This window comes from Ornithodoros turicata, chromosome 7, assembly GCF_037126465.1.
Source record: "Ornithodoros turicata isolate Travis chromosome 7, ASM3712646v1, whole genome shotgun sequence".
Taxonomy (NCBI): domain Eukaryota; kingdom Metazoa; phylum Arthropoda; class Arachnida; order Ixodida; family Argasidae; genus Ornithodoros; species Ornithodoros turicata.
In genome coordinates this window covers 46,041,596-46,062,509 of record NC_088207.1, presented here as the reverse complement: position 1 = coordinate 46,062,509, position 20,914 = coordinate 46,041,596, and the positions used below count along the sequence as shown (strand labels likewise).

Sequence of the window (20,914 nt, the reverse complement as noted above, 5' to 3'; positions counted from 1 at the left end):
ATACATTAAGACAGCAAATTGCAATCGTCGGGTCGTGTACTGCGACAGCAAAGTCACTCTATCTGCGCTACGCAGCCGCGACCCAGATCATCGTGCGCTTCGATGGTGTATGACGCCATTCTTGTTCACGACGCTGTTGTCCAGGACGGTCACGTGGTTAGATTCCAGTGGGTACCCAGCCACTGCGGTATCCCTGGTAATGAAAAGGCTGACTGTCTCGCTACAGTGGCACACAGTATGCGCCGATGTCGTGCTATTCCATTCACAGCGCACGACGCCCGCCGACTACTACACAGCGTCACGTACGACGTTTCTCGTCGACTGTGGTTTGCCGACAGTAGCCGTAGCCTGAATGTTCTACGACAGATGGACCCCAACCTAAGATTTTTCATGCCTGACGGAGTACCCCGAGCTGCTGAGACTCTTATTCACCGTCTTCGAGATGGCGTCCCGTTCTGCCGTTCTCTGCTGCACAGGATGGGTCTGGTTGAGTCTCCGTTTTGCCCCGAGTGTGATGGGGTGGACGACAGCGGTCACGTCTTGCTGGAGTGCCAGCACTTCAGATCAGAGAGACAGTCACTCCTTGCCGGCATTTTACGCATGACGAATCGCCCAGTGGAGCTGACTCATTTATTGGGTCCTTGGGATACTCCGCGAAATCAACGGAAGGCAATCCGTCTGCTGGTAGCCTTCTTGAGTGAGACTGGTCTCACTACCGTATTGTGAAAACTAAGTGCGAACTCCATTTTAGTGTGAACTGCTGACACCGTATTTTGTAGATCTGAAGTGTGCCATATTGTTTTCCCGTTCTATTGATTGTGTGCCTGCGAGTGTGTGAGGGATCCCGCTGTAATTTGTTTTGCTGTATTTTGATTCATAGTGTGTAATAGCTATACAGCTCTTGCAATGTAGCAGGTAGCACCCATGGTGGGTTGCTGAAAGCTCCAAGGTTTAGTTTAATCTACCAACTTACTAACTAACTAACGAACGAACGAACGAACGAACGAACGCGCCATGCATGTGAGCGCACCATGTGGAGACCGTATGAAGTTTACGAATGCGAGCGTTGAAATAGCATTGTTGTTGGCTTGTGCATGACAGCTCTTCGATAGAAGTAATAAGTTTATTGAAACAGATCAAATTACACGTAATGACACCGTAAGAAAATCACACAAATTACACATCCTCCGTGACGCTCTGGAAGGAACAACACAAATGACATTATACGACAAAAATACATTAATTTATGTGGTGCGGTCCTGGTGCCGCAAGAGGCAATATTATTTTAAGACTGCTGGAATGCGAGATAGGTGACGTGAGTTTAAGTGCTATGCTGAATTGTGGGCTCGTAAAATTGTGTGCTGAAGTTTCCAATTTCGCTTGAGAGGAAGAAGGAATGTGCCAAACGTTCTCGCAGGCCATGAAATTTCCATTCACGCTCCGAGCTGCCCTAAAAACACTGCTTTAACTGTAGGTCGGGAACCAAGCTATGGGGAAAGTCAAATGATCAAATATTCAAACGCTAATTCAAACGGTGAAATGCATTTTTCAGTCTGAGGTGATATCACGAAGCATGTTCAAAACAAAACAAAATAACACGAGGATATACACAAGCCCTGTTTACGAAGAATTAATAGGATGTTAATTCTTCTTGCAGTGAAAACAGGAGCACGTCTTTGCTGACTTGAACACCAGGTCTTTATGGCCGTCCAAACACCGCACCTGGACTTTCACCTGAAAGAAAATATTTGGGAACTGAGCAAGGTCTTGTTCATCACCTGCGGTGTGCTCGTGAATTCGTGTTTTACATGTACCCTCCGACAGACAATCTGGAAGCTTCCTGATTTGCAAAGGATGAATACCTTATATCAAAGCGATCGAGGGCGAGGCACACATAGCTTCCGGTAACATTCGAACAACGCCGGAAGCTTTACAGTCTACTACGTGCCCGTCATTTTCGCAATTTCAATAACGGGCACCTACATGCCGAAGCCCACTCTGTGCATGCGATGAATAAAATTTCTCTCGCAATAGAAAGGCACTACATCCCCTCGGGAGTACATGCGCAAATGCCATCATACTGCGCGGAAGAACGTTTATTGAAGCACCGAGCGAATCATGCAAGGTATTCGGATAGGTAACATTTCAGAGACCTGCGTTCAAGGCCGATATCTAGTGCCAAATTGGCAAACCACAATCACTGGGTCATGACGTAATTTGGTTTGGAATGCGCCGCGGTGACGTCATCACAGTGGGAAAATACTGACGGTTTCAGCGTGAGGCGCTGATAGGAGATTGTATGCAGAAACCATTATGACGGTTCTTCAGTGGTGCTCGTGAACAGTGGAGAGGAGGAAAAGGTAAATTGCGAACGGGCACGTGCGCACACACAGATACCGTATTTTCCGGCGTATAACGCGCACTCGTGTATAACGCCGCACTCCTAAAAACGGGCAGAATTTGAAAAAAGTTCGATGTATAACGCGCACCGCAATGGTGCTACAAGCTTCTGTACTGCCACCAGTATACAGAATAAACCAAGACGGTGTATTATATGCATGTGCTATATTTGAAACACATTTAGTCAAATCCGTTAAACTCCGATGCAACAGAGTCGGTGTCATAGTATACTTCAGTCTCCTCTCTACTTTCGGTTTCGCGACCTTTCTCAATCACGCCATTCTTCTGAAATGAATTCAAGATTACTGACTGCTCAATAGCGTCCTTAGGCAGCATCATTAACCTTTTATGAAGTCCAGTGCCCTTTCGCCCCAGGTACAGGGACCTTTTCGTACAGGGACTCTTACGTACCAGGTACCAGGAAACAGGTACTGCTTCACTATTAGCACCTGTTTCTTAGTCAAGTAGCTGAAAAGTAGCGCTCGTTTCTCTCTTATCGCTCGCTTTAAATAAAATTTCTGGACACGTTAGAGCAAACACCCTGTAGTACAACTTTTGCCAATTTCATTGCTCCAAGCAGGTCCGTAATCTCGTATGCATCCTTCATGCCGTGTTAAATATATCTGTGTACACATGAGGATGGGATTCACATTAATACTCGATACTGCAGCTTTACCTCCAGGGACGATCGGAATGTGCGTAAAATAATTATGAAGAAAGATACGATGCTTCTAGGGGACCTGTATTACATAGTTATGCTATAGGAAGGGAGTTGCCTAAGGGAAGGAGCCGCCGATATTTCGAACAGAGACTGTTCTTCTTCTGGGCACAGTCCTCATCATTGGCATGGTATTTAAAGGGTTAGGTGTGACGTGTTTAAAGGTTCATGCGAATTGTGGGTCGACAGCCCGATGGGAACTTCCGGGTCAACTTCCCTCCGGGCTGTTGACCCACAATTCGCATGAACCTTTAAACACGTCACACCTAACCCTTTAAATACCATGCCAATGATGAGGACGGTGCCCAGAAGAAGAACAGTCTCTGTTCGAAATATCGGCGGCTTCTGTACTGAGGCAACTCCCTTCCTACATCTCTACCGGTTCGCTGGATTTCTACCCATCTGCATAGTTATGCTATAGTTAGATTTGTTCAGTTTATAGTTCTTAAGCAGATGCTTACATGGGTCTCTTAACAAGGAAGATAACGAAGGTACATGGAAAACACTGCGAATTTATTATGTCACGCATCAACGCAAAGACCAACAGGGACGGAGGCTTAGGCATTAATCTATTCCATAGCCTGAGCATTCCGTCGTCCCAATAGACGAGCTTACAACGATGCGCGCCACCTAGCGCGCGGCGCAAAGCGGCATGGGAACTTTGAGCGACGCTGCTTCGTCGTCTGCTTCGGTCATGGTTTACCCCGGGAAGGTGCGCGCGCCGTTGCTGGGAGACATGCGCCAGAGCTCTGGATGACGTCACCTATACTCTCAGAGAATCAGAAACTATGGAATTCCGTGGGTTCTTTCGAAAATTCGTGGAAGCGCGTAACGTCTATTTTGATATAATGTAATACTATATATCTAATAACATAATCTATATTTTGCGTACAGAGTCTGAGCGAGGCTGATTTATAATGCGAAATAAAAAAAACTTTTTTTTAATCCGTAACTGCACTCTAACAAGAAAATCAAAATTAATCCACCAAGCAACCACCGTGGAGTCGTACTGGTCATAATTCTAACTTGACGTAAGACACCGAATTATTATTATTATTATTATTATTATTATTATTATTATTATTATTATTATTATTATTATTATTATTATTATTATTATTATTATTATTATTATTATTATTATTATTATTGAGATTGTAATTGATTGATATTGATATTATTATTATTATTATTATTATTATCATCATCATCATCATCCCTCCATATTCACAATTATGCTTCTTCTGAGAGAGGCTCTGCCCGCCGGAGGTGACAATCTGGTTCCGCCGCACAGTGATTGCAGATCAAGTATACGAAATTATCGGGAACGCAAACGTACGTCTTCGGTGTCCATGATGTTGCAGCACTGACCAAAGGACGTCACAGCCTGGTTTCGATTCATCCTGAGTGTGTATTCGGGCGAAGGAATGGAGTAGGAAGTGCAAAAGCCTCGGCAGGCGTTGGTCGTGATGTCGAACTCTACGCAGTCAGGAATGCTAATGCGTCGGGTATGACCTATAGGGAGCAAATAGAATAAAACCAAAGTAGGCATCATGAGTTTCACTGCTATGAGACATGGTTGAATGACTTTGCAGAACACTTTCGTGACTTGAATATTTTATGTATTTATGCATCTACGGCGTTGAAAGATTGGATGTACTTTTAACGTTGATCAGCGATATCTGTGGATGATAAAGGCAGCACTTGTCTGTGCATAGATTGACTTATAGGTCACAATATTATGGGATGCGACGACAGAAGACAGAGAAGAATGAAATAGAATGATGAAATGAGATGAAAATGAAATAGAAAAGAATGAAATAATGGAATTATTTACGCAGTTATTTAGTGCATTTCAGGAATACTGGTTAGCCCTTGTGGAAGTCACGAAGTCCCTTTGCGATGCAAGTTATTTTGTTGTGAATAGAATATTTATTTCACTTGTCTACGAAATGTTCAAAATATGACAAAACCTGACTGCTGAAAAATCTCGGACTATTGTGCCACACGGCCGCCGTCCTTTAGAAACAAAACGATGTCATTTACCTTCTCCAGTCCCAGTATACAAGAAATAAATAGTAAACAAGGTACGTACTATAAGTGCATTAACTTGTGGCTGCCTAACTAAGAGAAGTATACTATGTATAGATGAGGCCCATTAGCCGTACATGTCCGTTGTGAAGAGCAACGTGGCGGCAGGACCACTGTCGCAAGAACTCCTGCTCACCCAACAAAAACAGTCTGTGTTCTAAGTAGTCTGTTACCAGTTGAGTCACCGTGGAGAGCTTAGGATGCATCAAGCGGTTTCTTCTATGCTGAGCTACGGCTGTGCAGCGAAATTTCCAAAGCGTAAAAGCTGTCATTATCATAATTAGCTGGTCGAACCTTGTCCTCATCTGTTGCATAGGCCGATACCGAATGGAAAAGCTGCGACACACGAGTGTCCACAGAGTCCTTGCTGTGACACACTCTCGTAGCACATTGTCACTATTCCCTCCGCGCCGCAGTTGGAGCATGAGGGGCTGCTGAGAAGACCCCATCTGGCCAGTTTGTCTTTCGTTGGCAATACCTGCCAACTAGCTCTCCAGAAAAAAATCGCTCACTTCACTTTTCGTACCAGTGGGCTGCCTTCCCTTCTTGAACCTGACCAAGTGTGCGTCACCTTGTTCGATGCTGTTTTTGTGGAAGAGTTCTTCGCATAAGCGAGAAACTGAGGCGAGTCGGGGGTCCGGATCAGGCACAGCTTCCTGTAAACGATTGAATTGCTGGACTACCTTTTTGTAAATCAGAGGTGGATCTTCAGCCACCGGACATCTGTTTCCGAGTCCACGCGGCACTAGTACTCTCCTTGATCGCCCTAGCCAGAACAGTACCAGCGGCCGAGCAGGGGAGTCAACTCGTTCCAGAATGTGCAGTACTCCTTTCATGGCAAAGATAGAGGAATACATCTCGATACACGGAAAGCTCCAGCCACCTTCTGACTTAGGCCATCGCAAGATGTCCCGTGGCAACCAGTGTTTTCTTCCGTTCCAGAAAAAAACTAAATACAAGAGAGTTGATTTTAGCTGTGATTCTGGCTGGGGGATACATGATGCGGGCAGCATACCATAACTTGCTACAGAACACCGATTTGATCAAGAACACCCGTTCCTGGAAAGAGAAGCTGAACTGCTGGGCCACTACAATTTGTCCAGCAAGATTCTTCAAGATCACGATCCAGTTTCGCTCGCTGGCTCCGGCTTGTGTGAAAAGCACGCCGAGGATGTTTATTTATGGGGTGTATGATATGTCTGGAGGAAGTGGCTCTCTGAAACCCGCCACCGTAAGCGCCTTTGACTTTCGTAAATTCAGCTGGGCTCCTGAGAGTTTCCCATACTACCGAGAAATCTCGAACGTGTGTGTTACACTGTCGCTGTCGCTTAGAAATAAAACGATGTCATCCGCATAGGCCGATATTTTAACTTATCCAGTCCCAGGGAGAGGAAACCCATTGATGCGTGCAGATAGCGCAACATTACGGACAAATGGCTCGAGACTGATTATAAAAAGCATGGGGGACAGCGGGCATCCTTGCATGACCCCTCTTGTGACTCTAAAAGGAGCTGATACTTCTGCATTGACGACGATTTCAGAAGATATATCGCTGCATAGGTTTTTCACCCACTCAGTGAACTTGGGAGGAAAACCAAAACACTGCAGCACCCACAGAAGGTAGTCATGCTCCACTCTGTCAAAAGCCTTCTTTTGGTACAGTGACAGCAAAACACCTGCTTGACCCCTCGAGTTCTGGTTAACATGTCTCTCATAAGTGTAAGGCTCTCGAAGATGTTTCTACCTTGTACTCCACATGTCTGGTAAGGGCTTGTGATAAACGGAAGAACTGACGCCAACCTCCTGGCAAGCACTGTGCTCAGAATTTTGCTGTCCACGTTCAGGAGCATTATTGGCATCCACGCGCCAGGGTCTGATGGATCACTATTTCCTTCTTTTGGTAAAAAATCGCCCGACCACGTTTGAAGGAACCTGGCATGACACTTGTACAGAGGCACATTATTTGCCAGTATAACGATCAGGACACGCATACTACATAAGGACCCTAAAGTTAAAAGGAGATAGCAGACAGCTGCGTGAACATTGTTCGTCACGAGCTTGCAGTCGTGCTGCTTTGTTTGCGTCCCAAGCGTTTCCGCTTCTACACATTTTCCCCAATTTCGGTCCTGTTACAACTACTCAAGTCAGAATAGATTGATGATGCTTCAGAACAGTTCTGTCTAACCCCGGTCGTTATTTCTATGGTTCGTTTGTGGCATTTGTTTCTATTCGAAACATCTCCAAAAAGTATGTGCTTCAATACGTTTTTGCTAAGAAAATAATGGTGAGGGAAGTTACTCGTAAATTTAAAACTGGCCAGCAAAAAAAAAAAACTAAAGAGCCCAAGTTACTGATTGAAAATTTGAGACAGAAAGGACGTCACAAGTGAGTTTGTGTTGCATGTAGGCAGCTGCTTAATTTAAATTGTAGCCCGTGGTGCTTGCTACTGCGTCCTCTACATTCTCTCATCAGGTCTTCTATTTCCTTCTTCCTTCTGTTTATCATTGTTTCCCAGTGGCTCACTAATTATGAAATACAGTTGAAAGACACATGTGTCTGCATATATTTCTAATCGCACCTTATCATCAGGACACATCTCATCCTGCCCATTGTGCCTTGGGGTAGTGGGCAGCACCTCATGTGGCGAATTTCCCCATTCATCATCATTAATTTATATTTTGGTGTTCTAATAGCAATGTTTCCTGATTGCGAGTTTCCAAGTTAAAGAGCATTGCAGCATAGAGTCATGACGGGGTTCAGGGATCTGTACTCATTCCAGCTGTATGACAAGGAATCTCATAATAACCTGACAATTAATAAACAACTAACATCGTTGAGCAGCAGTGGCTCGTCGACCTAACAGTAAAATGTGTCACTGTTAAGGATCCGACAACAGCAGGCACCCAACAAGCTAAGATCCGTCTCGCTCGTAAGGAGCAACACACAGATCCAGTCTAGCCCATCTTGCAACACGGGGCAATGATTGATTTGCTTAAATGCTGTTCAACCGCAGGGGAGAGCTCTGTAGAGCTGTAGAAGAATATGTCAGAAAGTAAACCAATTTCTCTGTGTTATATTTTTGTACATGCCGGTACAAACTGCAATAGCCTTGTTGTTTCTTATTTCAAGATTCAGGACAAGCACAACCATATCCAGCAGCAGTATACACTGGAGAAGACCCTCACACAAGCCAAAGCGACAGTCTAACAGCATAGGGTTCCCATCGGTACCAGACGTGACCCCTGCAGTTCCTTTGTTAATTTCCTTGTATTGGGCACTCAACCTTCAGTACATGCGTGCCATTATAAGCATATGAGTACCATTATAAGTATATGCATACCAGTATAAGCATATATGCTTACCATGTTAGAGAGAATTATGGGCTGTAGCGTACGCCACTAACGTGTATTCATCTACTGCTGGTACCTGGACTCCGCGCACATTAAGGGTCACTGACATACGACGCAGCTACCTATAGCACTTGGCCCTTATCATTTGTTGTTGCTTCTTGTTGTGTGGTTTGCATGTATCAGAAAACAATCGCTTGCATGAAGTATTGTTTCATTTCCACAGTGTAGATTTTGAGGTGTGTAGTGAACCACCGTCCCCTGTGGAGGGTTGGGGTATGTACTAACACCCTTCAGTAAAAGGGGTGTACTAGTACTCCTTCGGGGATGGTGTACAAGAACACCCTTCAGTAAGACGGGGTGTACTACCACTCTCTCAAGGAGAGTGCGCAAGAACACCCTCCGGTAAACAGGGGTGTACTAGCACTCCCTCACGGAGGGCGTACAAGGACACCCTTCATTCTGGGGTGTTCTTTGACGCTTATGGGGCATCACGTATGGGACAATCGACTACACCCCGAAAAGGTGTCATGGCGTCTACCTTTTTTCTTAGAGTGCATGGCGTAGCCTGTATCGTAAGAAAGCACACATTTCTGTGAATTTGAATTCGTTCAGTGAAGAACTCTTTGTGAGGATCTCAACTTCTTTGTGTGTTCAATTACACCCCCAACTAACGAAACGCACGGTGCCCGTGATGCCACGCGTCACGAGGCATCTGTTTCTTTTTCTCTTTTTCCCTCCTTACAAGTGACATTTTCTGTGATTCAATCCATCATGCGCCGAGTTTGCGGTGCAAACATCGGTGACGGGCGAAGCGAGCGAGCTTTGAGAACTGCTTCCATAACGGATTCGCAGATGACATAAACAGGAACAAACAAACAAACATTAAAAAAGCCTCCAAACGATAGTGTGGTATGTGGGTATGAGCAAACCCCGAGTTCGTCTCCATCGTTCGTTTTTTTTTTCTTCTTCTTCTTCTTCTTCATTGCGTATTACGTAACACTGCGTATTGCGTAACAGTACATTTCCTCCCGCATTCCATCACATTCTCGAAATAATATTTCTCTCAATCCGTGTCGAGCGTAACTCACGGGGCTGCCCAAAGATACGCGAAACTTTGTTTAATGAGGATCAAAATCAGCCGAATCTCCTTGGCTGCACGTAGAGTATGTGTTTATAAGTGCTCAACGCCGCCATACCAGCACTGGGCAGCTACTTAGAGCTGACAGCATGAGGACACACTTAAATACCTAACAAATGTAGCCTGCGTTAGGAAACATGCTCGCAATGCATGCGAAACCTGAACACTAATGTGTCCGTCAGTAATAATAATAACAATACACGTAGAAAAGAGTATGAGCAACGAAGTACAGAGAGCACAAGGGACTGACGAGCTAGTAGACTTCGCTGGGTCGTAAAGCACGAACCAGAGGGGTGCACCCGATGAATATGTTTTCTTCATTTGCATCATTGAATTAGAATTGCATTCGTCACAGTTGTAATATTTCGATAATAATAATTATGGCACATCTGTGGCAAGACGTATGACGTTTATGTCCCTCGTCAATACATTAGAAAAATTAATGTAGTTTACTCAGCTCTCCTGGCTGTAAACCTGCTCTATGCGTTGGTTGAGCTTTACGATCCCGCATCGCTACCAGCCGTCACGAATACAGCTCGTCGCATTCCCTTACCACGAACTACGCGAATTGTAATCAATACAGAATCGTAGCAGCCATCGCACATTACAGGAGCAGTTAAACATGCCCGATTATGGCACGAAACGGCAAGAATCTGCGAAATAATAAAGCCGGCGACACAATTTGCTACCTGGTCCTTCGACTAGCTCATGTTTACAGCGTTTCAAGCACTTTGACATTTCTTTACTGATGTAGGACTGTACCGTCTTTAACCGTGTCACACAATGTCAGCGCTGGTGGGATGCATTTGGGTGTATCACACCAACCGAATACCTCTGCTTTCAATTTAGCAAGCACCTGTCATATTCTACTAACAGCTAGCAACTCACGAAAGCACTGTAGCAAGTCCTAATTGTTTAGACGTACCTCTCCATAACCTTTCTATGTATCCCCCCTACGCATATACATACTATTTACAATAGTTCCCACGATGGGTGCATACGCGGGAAGCGAGTGAATCACTAACGCTGCATTTCGCATATACGTGGTTCAACGCACTATGTATACCTGTGCCGAAAGGAGTTGTACACTAGGAAGAAGAATAAAGGACATCTGCCGCGAAGGCCTCCGACAGGGACTTGCTGTGCGTGCTCAGAGAAGCTCTGAATGCTGCTGCTCTCTTAATGGTACAGGATGTCACTTCGATCTCGCTTGGATTGATAGTGACGACAGTACTAGTCGTATTTTTATTCCTGCTACGACGTTCCCGCGCTCGGCTACAGAATAGACAAAGAATGAATGAAGGAGAAATAAAAAGATGAGTAGAAGTCACGAGCTGCTTCTGTTATCAAAGCTGCAAGAAAGAAGAAGTGAACAAAGACGCAACGGGTGGAATGCAGTGAGAAAACAACAATTGAATAACAGTTCAAAGGATATGAACGGGACATGTCGAGAAATATACATATATTTCTATTTGCATATCTATATTACGCAAATTTATATTTGCGTCGTAGAAACGCCCAAGCGCAGCGACGGATGCGACGAAGCAAGGGCTTGCGTCCGTGCCGACAAAAGTAATAATAATAATAATAAGAAGAAGAATCGTAATAAAAAATAAATAGAAAAACATTGATCATGCAAAAACCTGTTCAACGATAATTCTCTCGACCATAGCTTAGCATCAAGCTCAATTCTTGTTTTTCTTTCTTTTTTCGATGTTCCAATGGGGACTACTTGCAATCTAGGGAACCCCAGAAGCTGTAACTGCTCCCCAAATTTACTCATTTTTTTCCCCTTAGAGTGCGCATCGTGTCTTCGCTAACACATGATGTTGATGTTGATGAAGAAAAAATACTAGGGAGAGGTTGAATTCGTCATTCAACATTCAAAGTGTCCACAAAAAGCATTCGTGATAAATGTCATTGTGCTAGAAGTAAACAGGACATGGGTAATGTTTAAACATACACACCTCTACGTACAAAAGAGGCACGAGTTACCGTGAGTGTATGTGTTCTAGAAATGACCTTGCATACTCGGAAAATTACGGCATATTGCTGACAAGAAAGCGATGAATGAAAAACACCCTGTCGCCATAGTTCGCACAGTTTAAAAACCTCAAGCAACGCGAGTCGCCTCCTCCCATCTTTACCTGCACAGTACACCAACCTGCCCAAACAGATATAACGAAGGCGTATACTATAGATATCCTCCCGTCTACTCAATTAGCTTACATCATGCAGATGGAGACTGTAGTAAATGGAAATGGTTCATTTGTCGGTGCGCGACTCTTACGACAGTCACCGCCGTGATAGTGACTGTGTTACGTCGCAGAACAAACATATCTGTTGCCGCCGCTAATTGATGGACCCTTGACCACATATGTACCCGGCAAACATAGTACTCATACGTTCAGTTGACAGAGCCCTATGGTGTTCTTCATCGGAGGAACACGAATCTAAGCAATGCGTTGCCGAACACATACTACGTATATCGCATGTGCGTGCAAGAGAAAGATCACTGTATGACGGCTGTGTTATTTTGTCTTGCCTTAACGTTTCAGACTTCGAACGTTTAGAACGGGACAGTAAAGACAGTGGGGCACTAGGAATAACATGTTTATGTGTCTCGTTAATGGTGACAAATGGGATAAATGGTTATAAGTTGTGACAAATAGGGTGACATATGTTCTAAACGGAAATAAACTGGTATCGACAAACAGCTGCTATCACGTTATTCTATATCGCCTCATTAGGACTGACCCCGGCGGAGAGTATGCATCCTTGCTGTATAGCATCCATCTCACATAATACGTTCACAGACGCTATAACGTAATACAGCAGTTGCAAGTGAAAAAAAGACAACAACAATAAAGTTGATAGACACCAAGCAGTTTTCGGAGAATTCGAGTTTTGTTGTTTAAGTATTTTAAATATTGTAGTATTTGACGTACTTTAGTATTTAAGTAGAGTAAGTATTTAGGTATAGACCTACCAAGTATTTTAAGTATTAAGTATTTTATAGGCAGTTTCGACCACGAACTAGATCAATGTTTTGAATGAAATTTGACTTAAACTAGTAGTCATCTTAGAATAGTAGTAGACTTTTAAATAGTTCCCTGATATAGCGAAAATTGCGTTCTTATTCCGCTCATATTCTCTGCTGACGCACGGGTGTAATATTGCGAGGTTGCGCATGAGATTGCAGTCAAGCGCAGACCCTGTAAAGGGTGCTCCACCTCATCATGAGTATAAGTGCGGGAAAGCCAACTTCAAGACTCGTGGGCTAAATTTGAGAAGAAAAACCTATCTAAGGGCATCTAGGGTGTGCCTATGGTAGCCTACCGGATGTTTATGCAAGACCAATAGAGCTGCCCGTGTTATGTAGGCATTGCAGCGACTGAAGCATCACGGTGGTGGGTTCCGGCCACCCTTGGAACTATTCGCGTGTTCTGGCGTATATGACCACGTGTGTTTGTTTTTTGCCCACCAGTGGGCAGATGACGTGACAATGACGTAGTTCTCAAGGAACTCTATTCACAAATAGAAGGAAGAGCTTACCGACTTTGTGACATCCGGGCCTCTCCCAAAAAGAGGCGTAAGTAGGAGCAACTACAGCAACAACAACAAACAGCAGGGCGAGAGACCAAACAGATGGCAACATTTTGTATTCCAGCATGCCTGTAACACATCGTAAGTCGTTTTTCAGTATATCATAGCAGTAAGCATGCATGAAGTAATCACACACATTGTCATCTTTTCTTTTCTTTTTTCTTTTTTTTTTCGTGCGCAAGATAGATTCAACAACAACAACAAACTAAAAAGGTACGAGACAGGCATTGTGTGATATAATAATAATAAAAATAGTAAGAAGAAGAAGAAGAAGAATAGTAATAATTTACCAACATAAGTTTACAACGCAGTAACGCCTGCTTAAGCCAATTGGCTTATTTGCAGGTTGCAGACGGGTATACAAGGTGTGCATTTCTCTGCGTCATATTATTGCAACTTAGGCAGTGAAAGCTCCTTGCAATTACTAGCGCTCAAAACCAAAAGGCGCTTGCATACGGATGAAATATTCACTGCTCTTTCGCTTTTTAGGTCCGCCCTGCGCTCTAACTTTACGTCATTTTGACGTGACGCTTTCCTCACCAATTGCGATCAAGGGTTCCACGTATGATTTTATTTCGCTTGCGGAGATGGACTAGATGAATGTGAGTCTTATAATATTCAAAATCTAAACAGTTACAACCTCAAACTGGAAAAGAAATGCGTTCAATTTAGATATCACACGCGCACTACGTTTTCCGCACAGTAGAACGCAGCACACCGCAAGCGCGAATACCCGGCGCTACAGTTCCGGAATCTTAGGTAGGTGCACGATGGGTCATCTTCGTCATCTTCAAATGGTTCCGACGACTTGGCTGCCGTACTAGCCGTACTATGGCGGGCTAGAAGCGGGCCCGCGATAGCCGTACTTTGGTTTGAGCCACGCAGCATCGCGTCACCAGCTCGCGTGGCACAGTGGTTAGCGTGCTGATCATGTCACGTCGTGACTGGGAGGTACCTAGGCTCATAGGGCTGCGTCATATGACAGCAGCCCAATTGTTGATCGACGTTTGTTGGAGATGTCATGACGATGAATTTCGGAACCACGGAGCGCAAAATGTAGTTCCACACAAACCGACGGAGCACTCCGCCTCACAGCTGATAATAAAGCCTGTTTATTTGCTGGTAATTTAAAACGTCACGTTGGGAGTTCGGCCCCCCGACTGGACGGCAAAATGCTAGGTAGCCGTGTGATGTATGTGCGGTGGAAGGAGGTGCGCTGGTTACTGATCTTTGAAAGCATTTATATAGGTCACTGAGTTGGCACGAACCGAAGGAAATGTATATTTGGGTATTATGACCTGCGTTCTTTCATGGGGCACCATTATTTGTGAAATGTTTGGCGGCCTGTCTACGACCCCTTTAACGTTTTTGCCAGATTCTTCTGACATAACTAAAGAAAAGTGAGATCACAGGACTGCTTGTGATACAACAAACTACTACTAACATACAAACTCTAACATAACACACAAATAAACTACTAATAACTAATAACATACCACTACTAGTACTAACATACAAACTAACTACTAACATAATACACAATCCACTGAAAACTTACAAAAAACAATGATAGCGAACACAGAATATTAAGGCTAGGAGCGTCATAACGAGTTCAACAGTTGCTTTTTTATTTCTTTTTTCACGCTTGACATAGATTTCAGTTATTTTAGTTCATCAGATACTTTGTTCAACTCATGGGGAACAATATAATTCCTCCTACATTTACCGTATTCTGTTTTACAAAATGGGATTTTATATTGTGAACCAGACCTTAACGCTATATGCCTCTTTCTTCCAATATCTTAAATTCAGTTGAAAAGTAATATTTCCATAAAATGTTATATCAGGTCAGGTAAGGTACTTTTTATTATACTCGAATCAATCATAACCAGTTGCAAAAACGGGACTGCGAGGGCAAGCCCTGTAATGCAGTCCCAAAAGTTGGGAACGCAACAGTTGATACGCATGACGATGTCCTGTGCGGAAAAGAAAGTACAAAAAAAAAACGCAAAAAATAACAACAAAACCAGATAACAATAATGGTACATTAAGGATACAAGGGGGAGGGAAAACAATAAAGGATAAAAAGCAGTATTACAGGTTCAAGCACTTAATCGCGGACGATCAACCAATATAGCAAGCATATATGTATAAACCGCTAAACTTTAATATTCCCGACTCTGTATATAGTATATTCTGAGCTGCATCATTGTAACCGTGGTAGGGACGATATTTCGTAACTTTTTGCTCTGTACTGACTCTATTTTATTTTTTAAGTATTGCGCAAAATTTCCAATGGGGAGTTTCCGCAGTTTAATGACGACATACCCAGCGCAAAATAGATGGATCTTCTAATACTGAATGGTTCATTTCTTTTAATGACACACAGTTGTACCGAGACGGAGCGAAGTTTCTTACAAACCTTATCAACTTGCGTGTGCTATTTTATATTATAATCTAGGTACAGCCCAAGGCAATTTATGCTATCCACATACTCGATGAGGGGACAGTTAGTACACTTACAAGAAACGCCATGCATTTTTATGGGTAATTCCTTAAATATTTTTTGTGGATGTCTAAAGACCACAATCTTAGTTTTTTCTACATTCACAACTGCTTCACTGAAATCGGGGCGCACACGTAGGTGCGCTCGCCCCGCGTCACGTGGTACGCTTTCGGATTTCGCACGCGTTCTTTCTTACCAGAAAGAAAAAAAAAAGAACTCCTAGCAAGGCGTACGCCGTAGGAAACAATCGCGATGGGTGTTTCTGGACACGCTCTACAACTTTCCAATTCACATCTCGTCACTAAAGCGAATAATAAAAAAGTTAGCTAATTAATTGCGCCTAATTAATTAATCAGCCACCATGAAAAAATACAGGCGAGTAGAACACAGGACTCCTGACAATAATCTGCAGTTTTCGTTCGCTTACGACGCACCGTGTTTTTTTAGACCCCGGTGTAAGTTAGCCTTGACATCCTATACACCCTGTATATTAACTGAAGCTATAATTTACTAGAATATTGAAACATCTGACCTGTGTTTTTCTCGTGAGTTGCACTACAGAGAAATTTTGGTAAGCCACACAGTATATGTACATCATGTTGGGCATCACTTGTTATCAGTAATCAGAACGAAACAAATGCAACAGTTGAACAACAATACAACTGTTTAATTCCAGAGGTCTAGTTTGCAACTGTCATGCAACCTCTTTTCGAAATAGAATCTTTCGAAATAGAGCAGAATCTGATAGTACAATCTGAGTCTCTTATAGAATCTGGCGAAAGCTACTCCATCTGGCAACACTGGCCTCAATACCAGAACACTTAATAGAAATCGTAGTAAATACCTCCTATAAGAAAACAACACACTGTTCAACCTTGTTTCTGATTATCCGCCACTCTTATCCAATGTACTACCGTCTGCCCCTATAATCTCGACGTGCACACTGTTATGATGTCCGTTTTAGGCGCCACCTCCATTCAGGGGCATCTCAAAATTATCGCCAGGGAGCTACACTGATGCGGACCTTTATAAAGCCTCTGTCGTCCGATGCCCTCCCTTGTATATATTGTTCCTGGAAGAGTTGCGTATGGGCGTGTTACAGACGCCTGTGTCTGTTAGCCTTCGCAAGGGCCCATGGAAGAGGCAAGCCGTAGGATAACTTCGGGCAGGCCCATTTCCTGCGACGTGAAATGAATCCAAAATGTTTCGTTCTCTTTGCACGCCATAGCGGCTATAGTAACGTTCTTTCCTCCATGTATTCCAATGCTTAGCGTCGTTAATGGCACGGCGCCCTCTTAAGTGAAGAGCGATGTGACGCCAAGGACTTATGCAGCTATTCTTCGGGCATAGTGAGTAAGGAAGTTAGGAGGATAAAAGGCTGTAATTACTAAGTCGTTGAGCTTACTGCTGCCTGTTATGGAAGTGGGAATTTAACTCATCTTTAAGTGAAAAGATGCGCTTTTTACCTGCTGAATTGGATTGCCTCACGAACGTGCTTCTGATCTTTGGAATTGCGAGGTGGAACCACAACCACAGTAACTCATAGAGTGGATACTTTCGAAAGGAGCGTTAGCGCATTTATTATAAAACTGGTGTAAAACTAAGCGTATACATCGTAGCGCCCATTATACGGTGTGTCAAGCTTAGAAAGAAGAACAGAAAAAATTCCCAACTCTAAAAAAAGTATTGTAACGCGAAAAGCATTTCGAAAGGTGTTGCTTGGATACACTCGAATAGGCCACCCGCCGCAGTACGTCACATCAAGATATCATGTGATTGCGAAAGAGTGGATCGTTGGCAAAACGAGTGCACGTGGTAAACAAGCCGTCGTGTAAATTCGTGGTTTTCGCGTTCTGGGGGGTGAGGTGAGGTCAGGGTAGTATCTGCCTCGCACATGAAGTTTTCCTTCGTATCTCCTTCGCGCAATGGCATCCACCATCGGAAACAACCATCAAAGCAGCTCATGTGATCGGCGGCTGCAAGCGCACGTGGCTTTATTTTGCCAACGACGGGTCGCGACGTCTGGCGTTGTGACGTAGACTGTTCGCAAACAGCGAGTGGTCCATTGCAATTGCTGCGGTGAAACACCTCATCCCGTCGTCATTCATGTGGTTGTTGTTGTTGTTGTTGTTGTTGGATGAAGTCAACTGGATGCTACATATTGCTCAGCAGGATCGTGTCACGCCCCTTATTTATTTATTTATTTACCTTAAGAGCCCGAAGGGGCATTATGACAACTGTACGCGTATTTTGGTATCTGTGTGTGTTTTCAATGTGTTCATCCAAAGTGTTTCTCCCTTTGGACTGCCTGACCAAGGAGACGGGTTTTTCAGCACAAAGCTAAAAGTAACGAAAATAACCGTTAAAAATCGTTATGCTGTGTGTCTTGTTCGTTACTGCTCTCGTGAACACGTAGCCAGAACTGGAATAAAGTGGCGTCCTCTGGAAACAAAGAATGGAATAACCAATACATTCCATGGGCTCACCCAGTTCTCAAGCTAGCACACCACGGAACTAAATCTGTAATCGGAGTGCCCCCCGACTGAGTGCCGCGAACATAGCGAATAAAATATTCCATCCAATCTGTCCATTTTTATGCGATGCGTTAGATACGGTGCGGAAAATCATCTATGTGAATTCCAACACCCCCTTTTTACCAGCCTTTCAGAAACACATTTAAAAGTGCCTTCTAAGTGTGTTTCTCTTTTCGTACTAATGTGCGAGATAAATGTTTCTTCGATGGTGCGAAAATATTAATCATTTATTCTTTGTGCGCTATACCGAACAACCGTTCTGTGAACAACTTGAGCCCTTGTGGCCTCCCCACGCTACACCTACGCACATCTCTTTATTCTCACGCGGTGAACAAAACAGAAGAGTGCAACACGTTGAAACACTTTGTTTGAACTTTCCGCGAGATGGGCAATATAGGGAGGAAAGACAAGCACCCATTATCCACTGCTGTTGTCTAGGTCAGTGTGTTAGCTTAGCAAACTTTTCTGAGTGAAAAAGAAAATAAGAAATAAATAGGAAGCCTCTGTCTGCAGGCGTCATCACAAGCTTGCGACGAGTATAGCCGAAGGGAGAAAGTTGAACGTGATGAGCTTCTGGGCGACAGCCACTGTTATTTTTAAGCTTTTGTTGTTCTTAGCATATAGTTCAGATATATCGCTATAATTTTTACGCATTCCCGTTCGAATCGGTGTCGTCCACAACGCGTTTTCAATGAACGAATGTTAGAAAAAAGAAACTAGGGTGGTGTTGGATGGTGTGGTGGTGGTTACTGTGGACAACTTGTCGTTCTTTGCACTTAAATTGCGTGCAGCATCACGATTGTAGCTCGAAAATGAGAAATATGACGATAGGACATAAGGGTAGGAGGCGATCAAGATTGACCAGTATTTGAAGCCCGAGATAGAACAAGCCATCCAAGAACCTCGTCGTACAGTTCTCCATACTTACACGTGACTAACGCGTAACACGTAACACTCGTGACGTTAAAAAACTGCAAATTTTTGTTGTACAGATTACAAGTTAGTATAAGAATACCCGCACCACACCCACTGAAAATACCAACAGAATAAAACACAAAGCGTTCCTCACTTCTCACCCTCATACGCATTACCCTCATCATTTTTTAAAGTCATCTCTTTAATCTATCTCATCTTGCTTTCATCTTTTGTTAGTTCATCCTTTATTTCCCAATTCTTTTCGTTTGTTTTTATTTTACTTTTATTTATCTTCTTTTGTTCTTCTCTTGCTCTTCTTGTTCTTTTTGCTGAAAAGCAAGCCGACATGCCGTTTGGCTGATCTTTCCTCCTTTTTTGTCGTTATTATATTAAATATATCCCCCTCCCCCGAATAAAGGTAGAGAAAGGAAACGACGTCCGCGACTAAAACGCAAGCACCGTAGTCTTTACATCAGTTTGGATTCACGGCAGAATACATTAGGTGACTGATTAGTGACCTTCAATATATATCGCGACCTGATCTGTTCTGCCACATCATCCCAGTGAGTTGAAGCAATGACTAACGCATGACCCGACGTACGTAGGAGGGTGGTTCCATAAGTTTCCGGCCCGACCAACTTTTAATAGTCATAGAGACGAAACAAGTGTATCCACATAGTCACCTTTAACTTCGATGCACTTTTGACACCTTTCAACCAGCATTCTTATACCCTTGAAAAAATAGTCCGAAGTTTTGTCCGCAAAATGCTGGAAAACTGCCTCTTGCACCTCACTATCGTTTTGAAATCTCCGTCCTCTGAGATCCCTCTTCAAGTCCTCCGGACACCTCGACTCAACCTGCCGCGCCTCTCTTCCTTGATGGCGTCTCGCAGTCGGTGCAGGAGTGAAGCATAATAAGTCGCATTCACTGTGGTGTTCCTCTCTTTGAAGTCGATGAGGAGGATCCCGTGACAATCCCAAAATATTGTTACCATGATCTTTGTGGGTTGTGTGACCTTGGCTTTTCTTGGGGGTGCTTCTTCTGGTTTCCGCCATTTCATCGACTCCTTTTTCGAAAGGGGATCATAGTAGAGCACCATAGTCTCATCACCTGTGACAATTGACTTCAATATTTCTTCTTCGCTCTCTTGACAGAGCTCGAAAAACTCTTTGGCACAGACGACGCGCTGTTGCTTTTGAACTGACGAGAGAAGTCGTGGCACCCATCTCGTACTGACCTTTTTCATATGAAGGCTCTCGCCGATGATGCGAAAAACGGTTGTTTTGGAAAGCCCCAGCCTTTCTGAGATTTCCTTCACCTTCAGACGCCTGCCGCTCAGCACTTCCTTTTCGACAAGAGACAAATTTTCTTGTGTACTTCCACTGGACGGCCATCGCGTGGATCATCTTCAATGGACTCTCGCCCCAGTCGAAACTGCTTGGCTTTTACCGTTGTGTACGACGGAAAGGCTTCCCTGTACACGTTGTCCAGTCGCGCTTTAATTTCTATAGGCGAAAGTCCCTCTTTTGTCAAGAATTTTATCACAGCGCGGTACTCGATTTGTTCCATTTCAACTGAAGAGTGCACGCACCCTGGTTGTTTGAAATGCCGCTCTCCAACCGACAAAAGCATGGAGAGGGTTGAGGGTGGTAGTA

At 43.8% G+C, this 20,914-nt stretch overlaps 1 protein-coding gene across 1 annotated transcript in view; it reads right to left on the bottom strand.

The window, feature by feature from the left end:
* Nucleotides 1-1,109: 1,109 nt before the first annotated feature.
* Nucleotides 1,110-20,914, bottom strand: part of LOC135399949 (thyrostimulin alpha-2 subunit-like) — a 29,867-nt gene continuing 10,062 nt past the window's right edge. Inside the window, exons 4-6 of the mRNA XM_064631686.1 lie at nucleotides 13,253-13,372; nucleotides 4,458-4,633; nucleotides 1,110-1,734 (exon numbers count right to left, since the gene is read on the bottom strand). Coding sequence (XP_064487756.1) covers nucleotides 1,642-1,734; nucleotides 4,458-4,633; nucleotides 13,253-13,370 — 387 coding nt within the window. The 5' untranslated portion in view covers nucleotides 13,371-13,372 and the 3' untranslated portion in view covers nucleotides 1,110-1,641. The remainder of the gene's footprint in view (nucleotides 1,735-4,457; nucleotides 4,634-13,252; nucleotides 13,373-20,914) is intronic.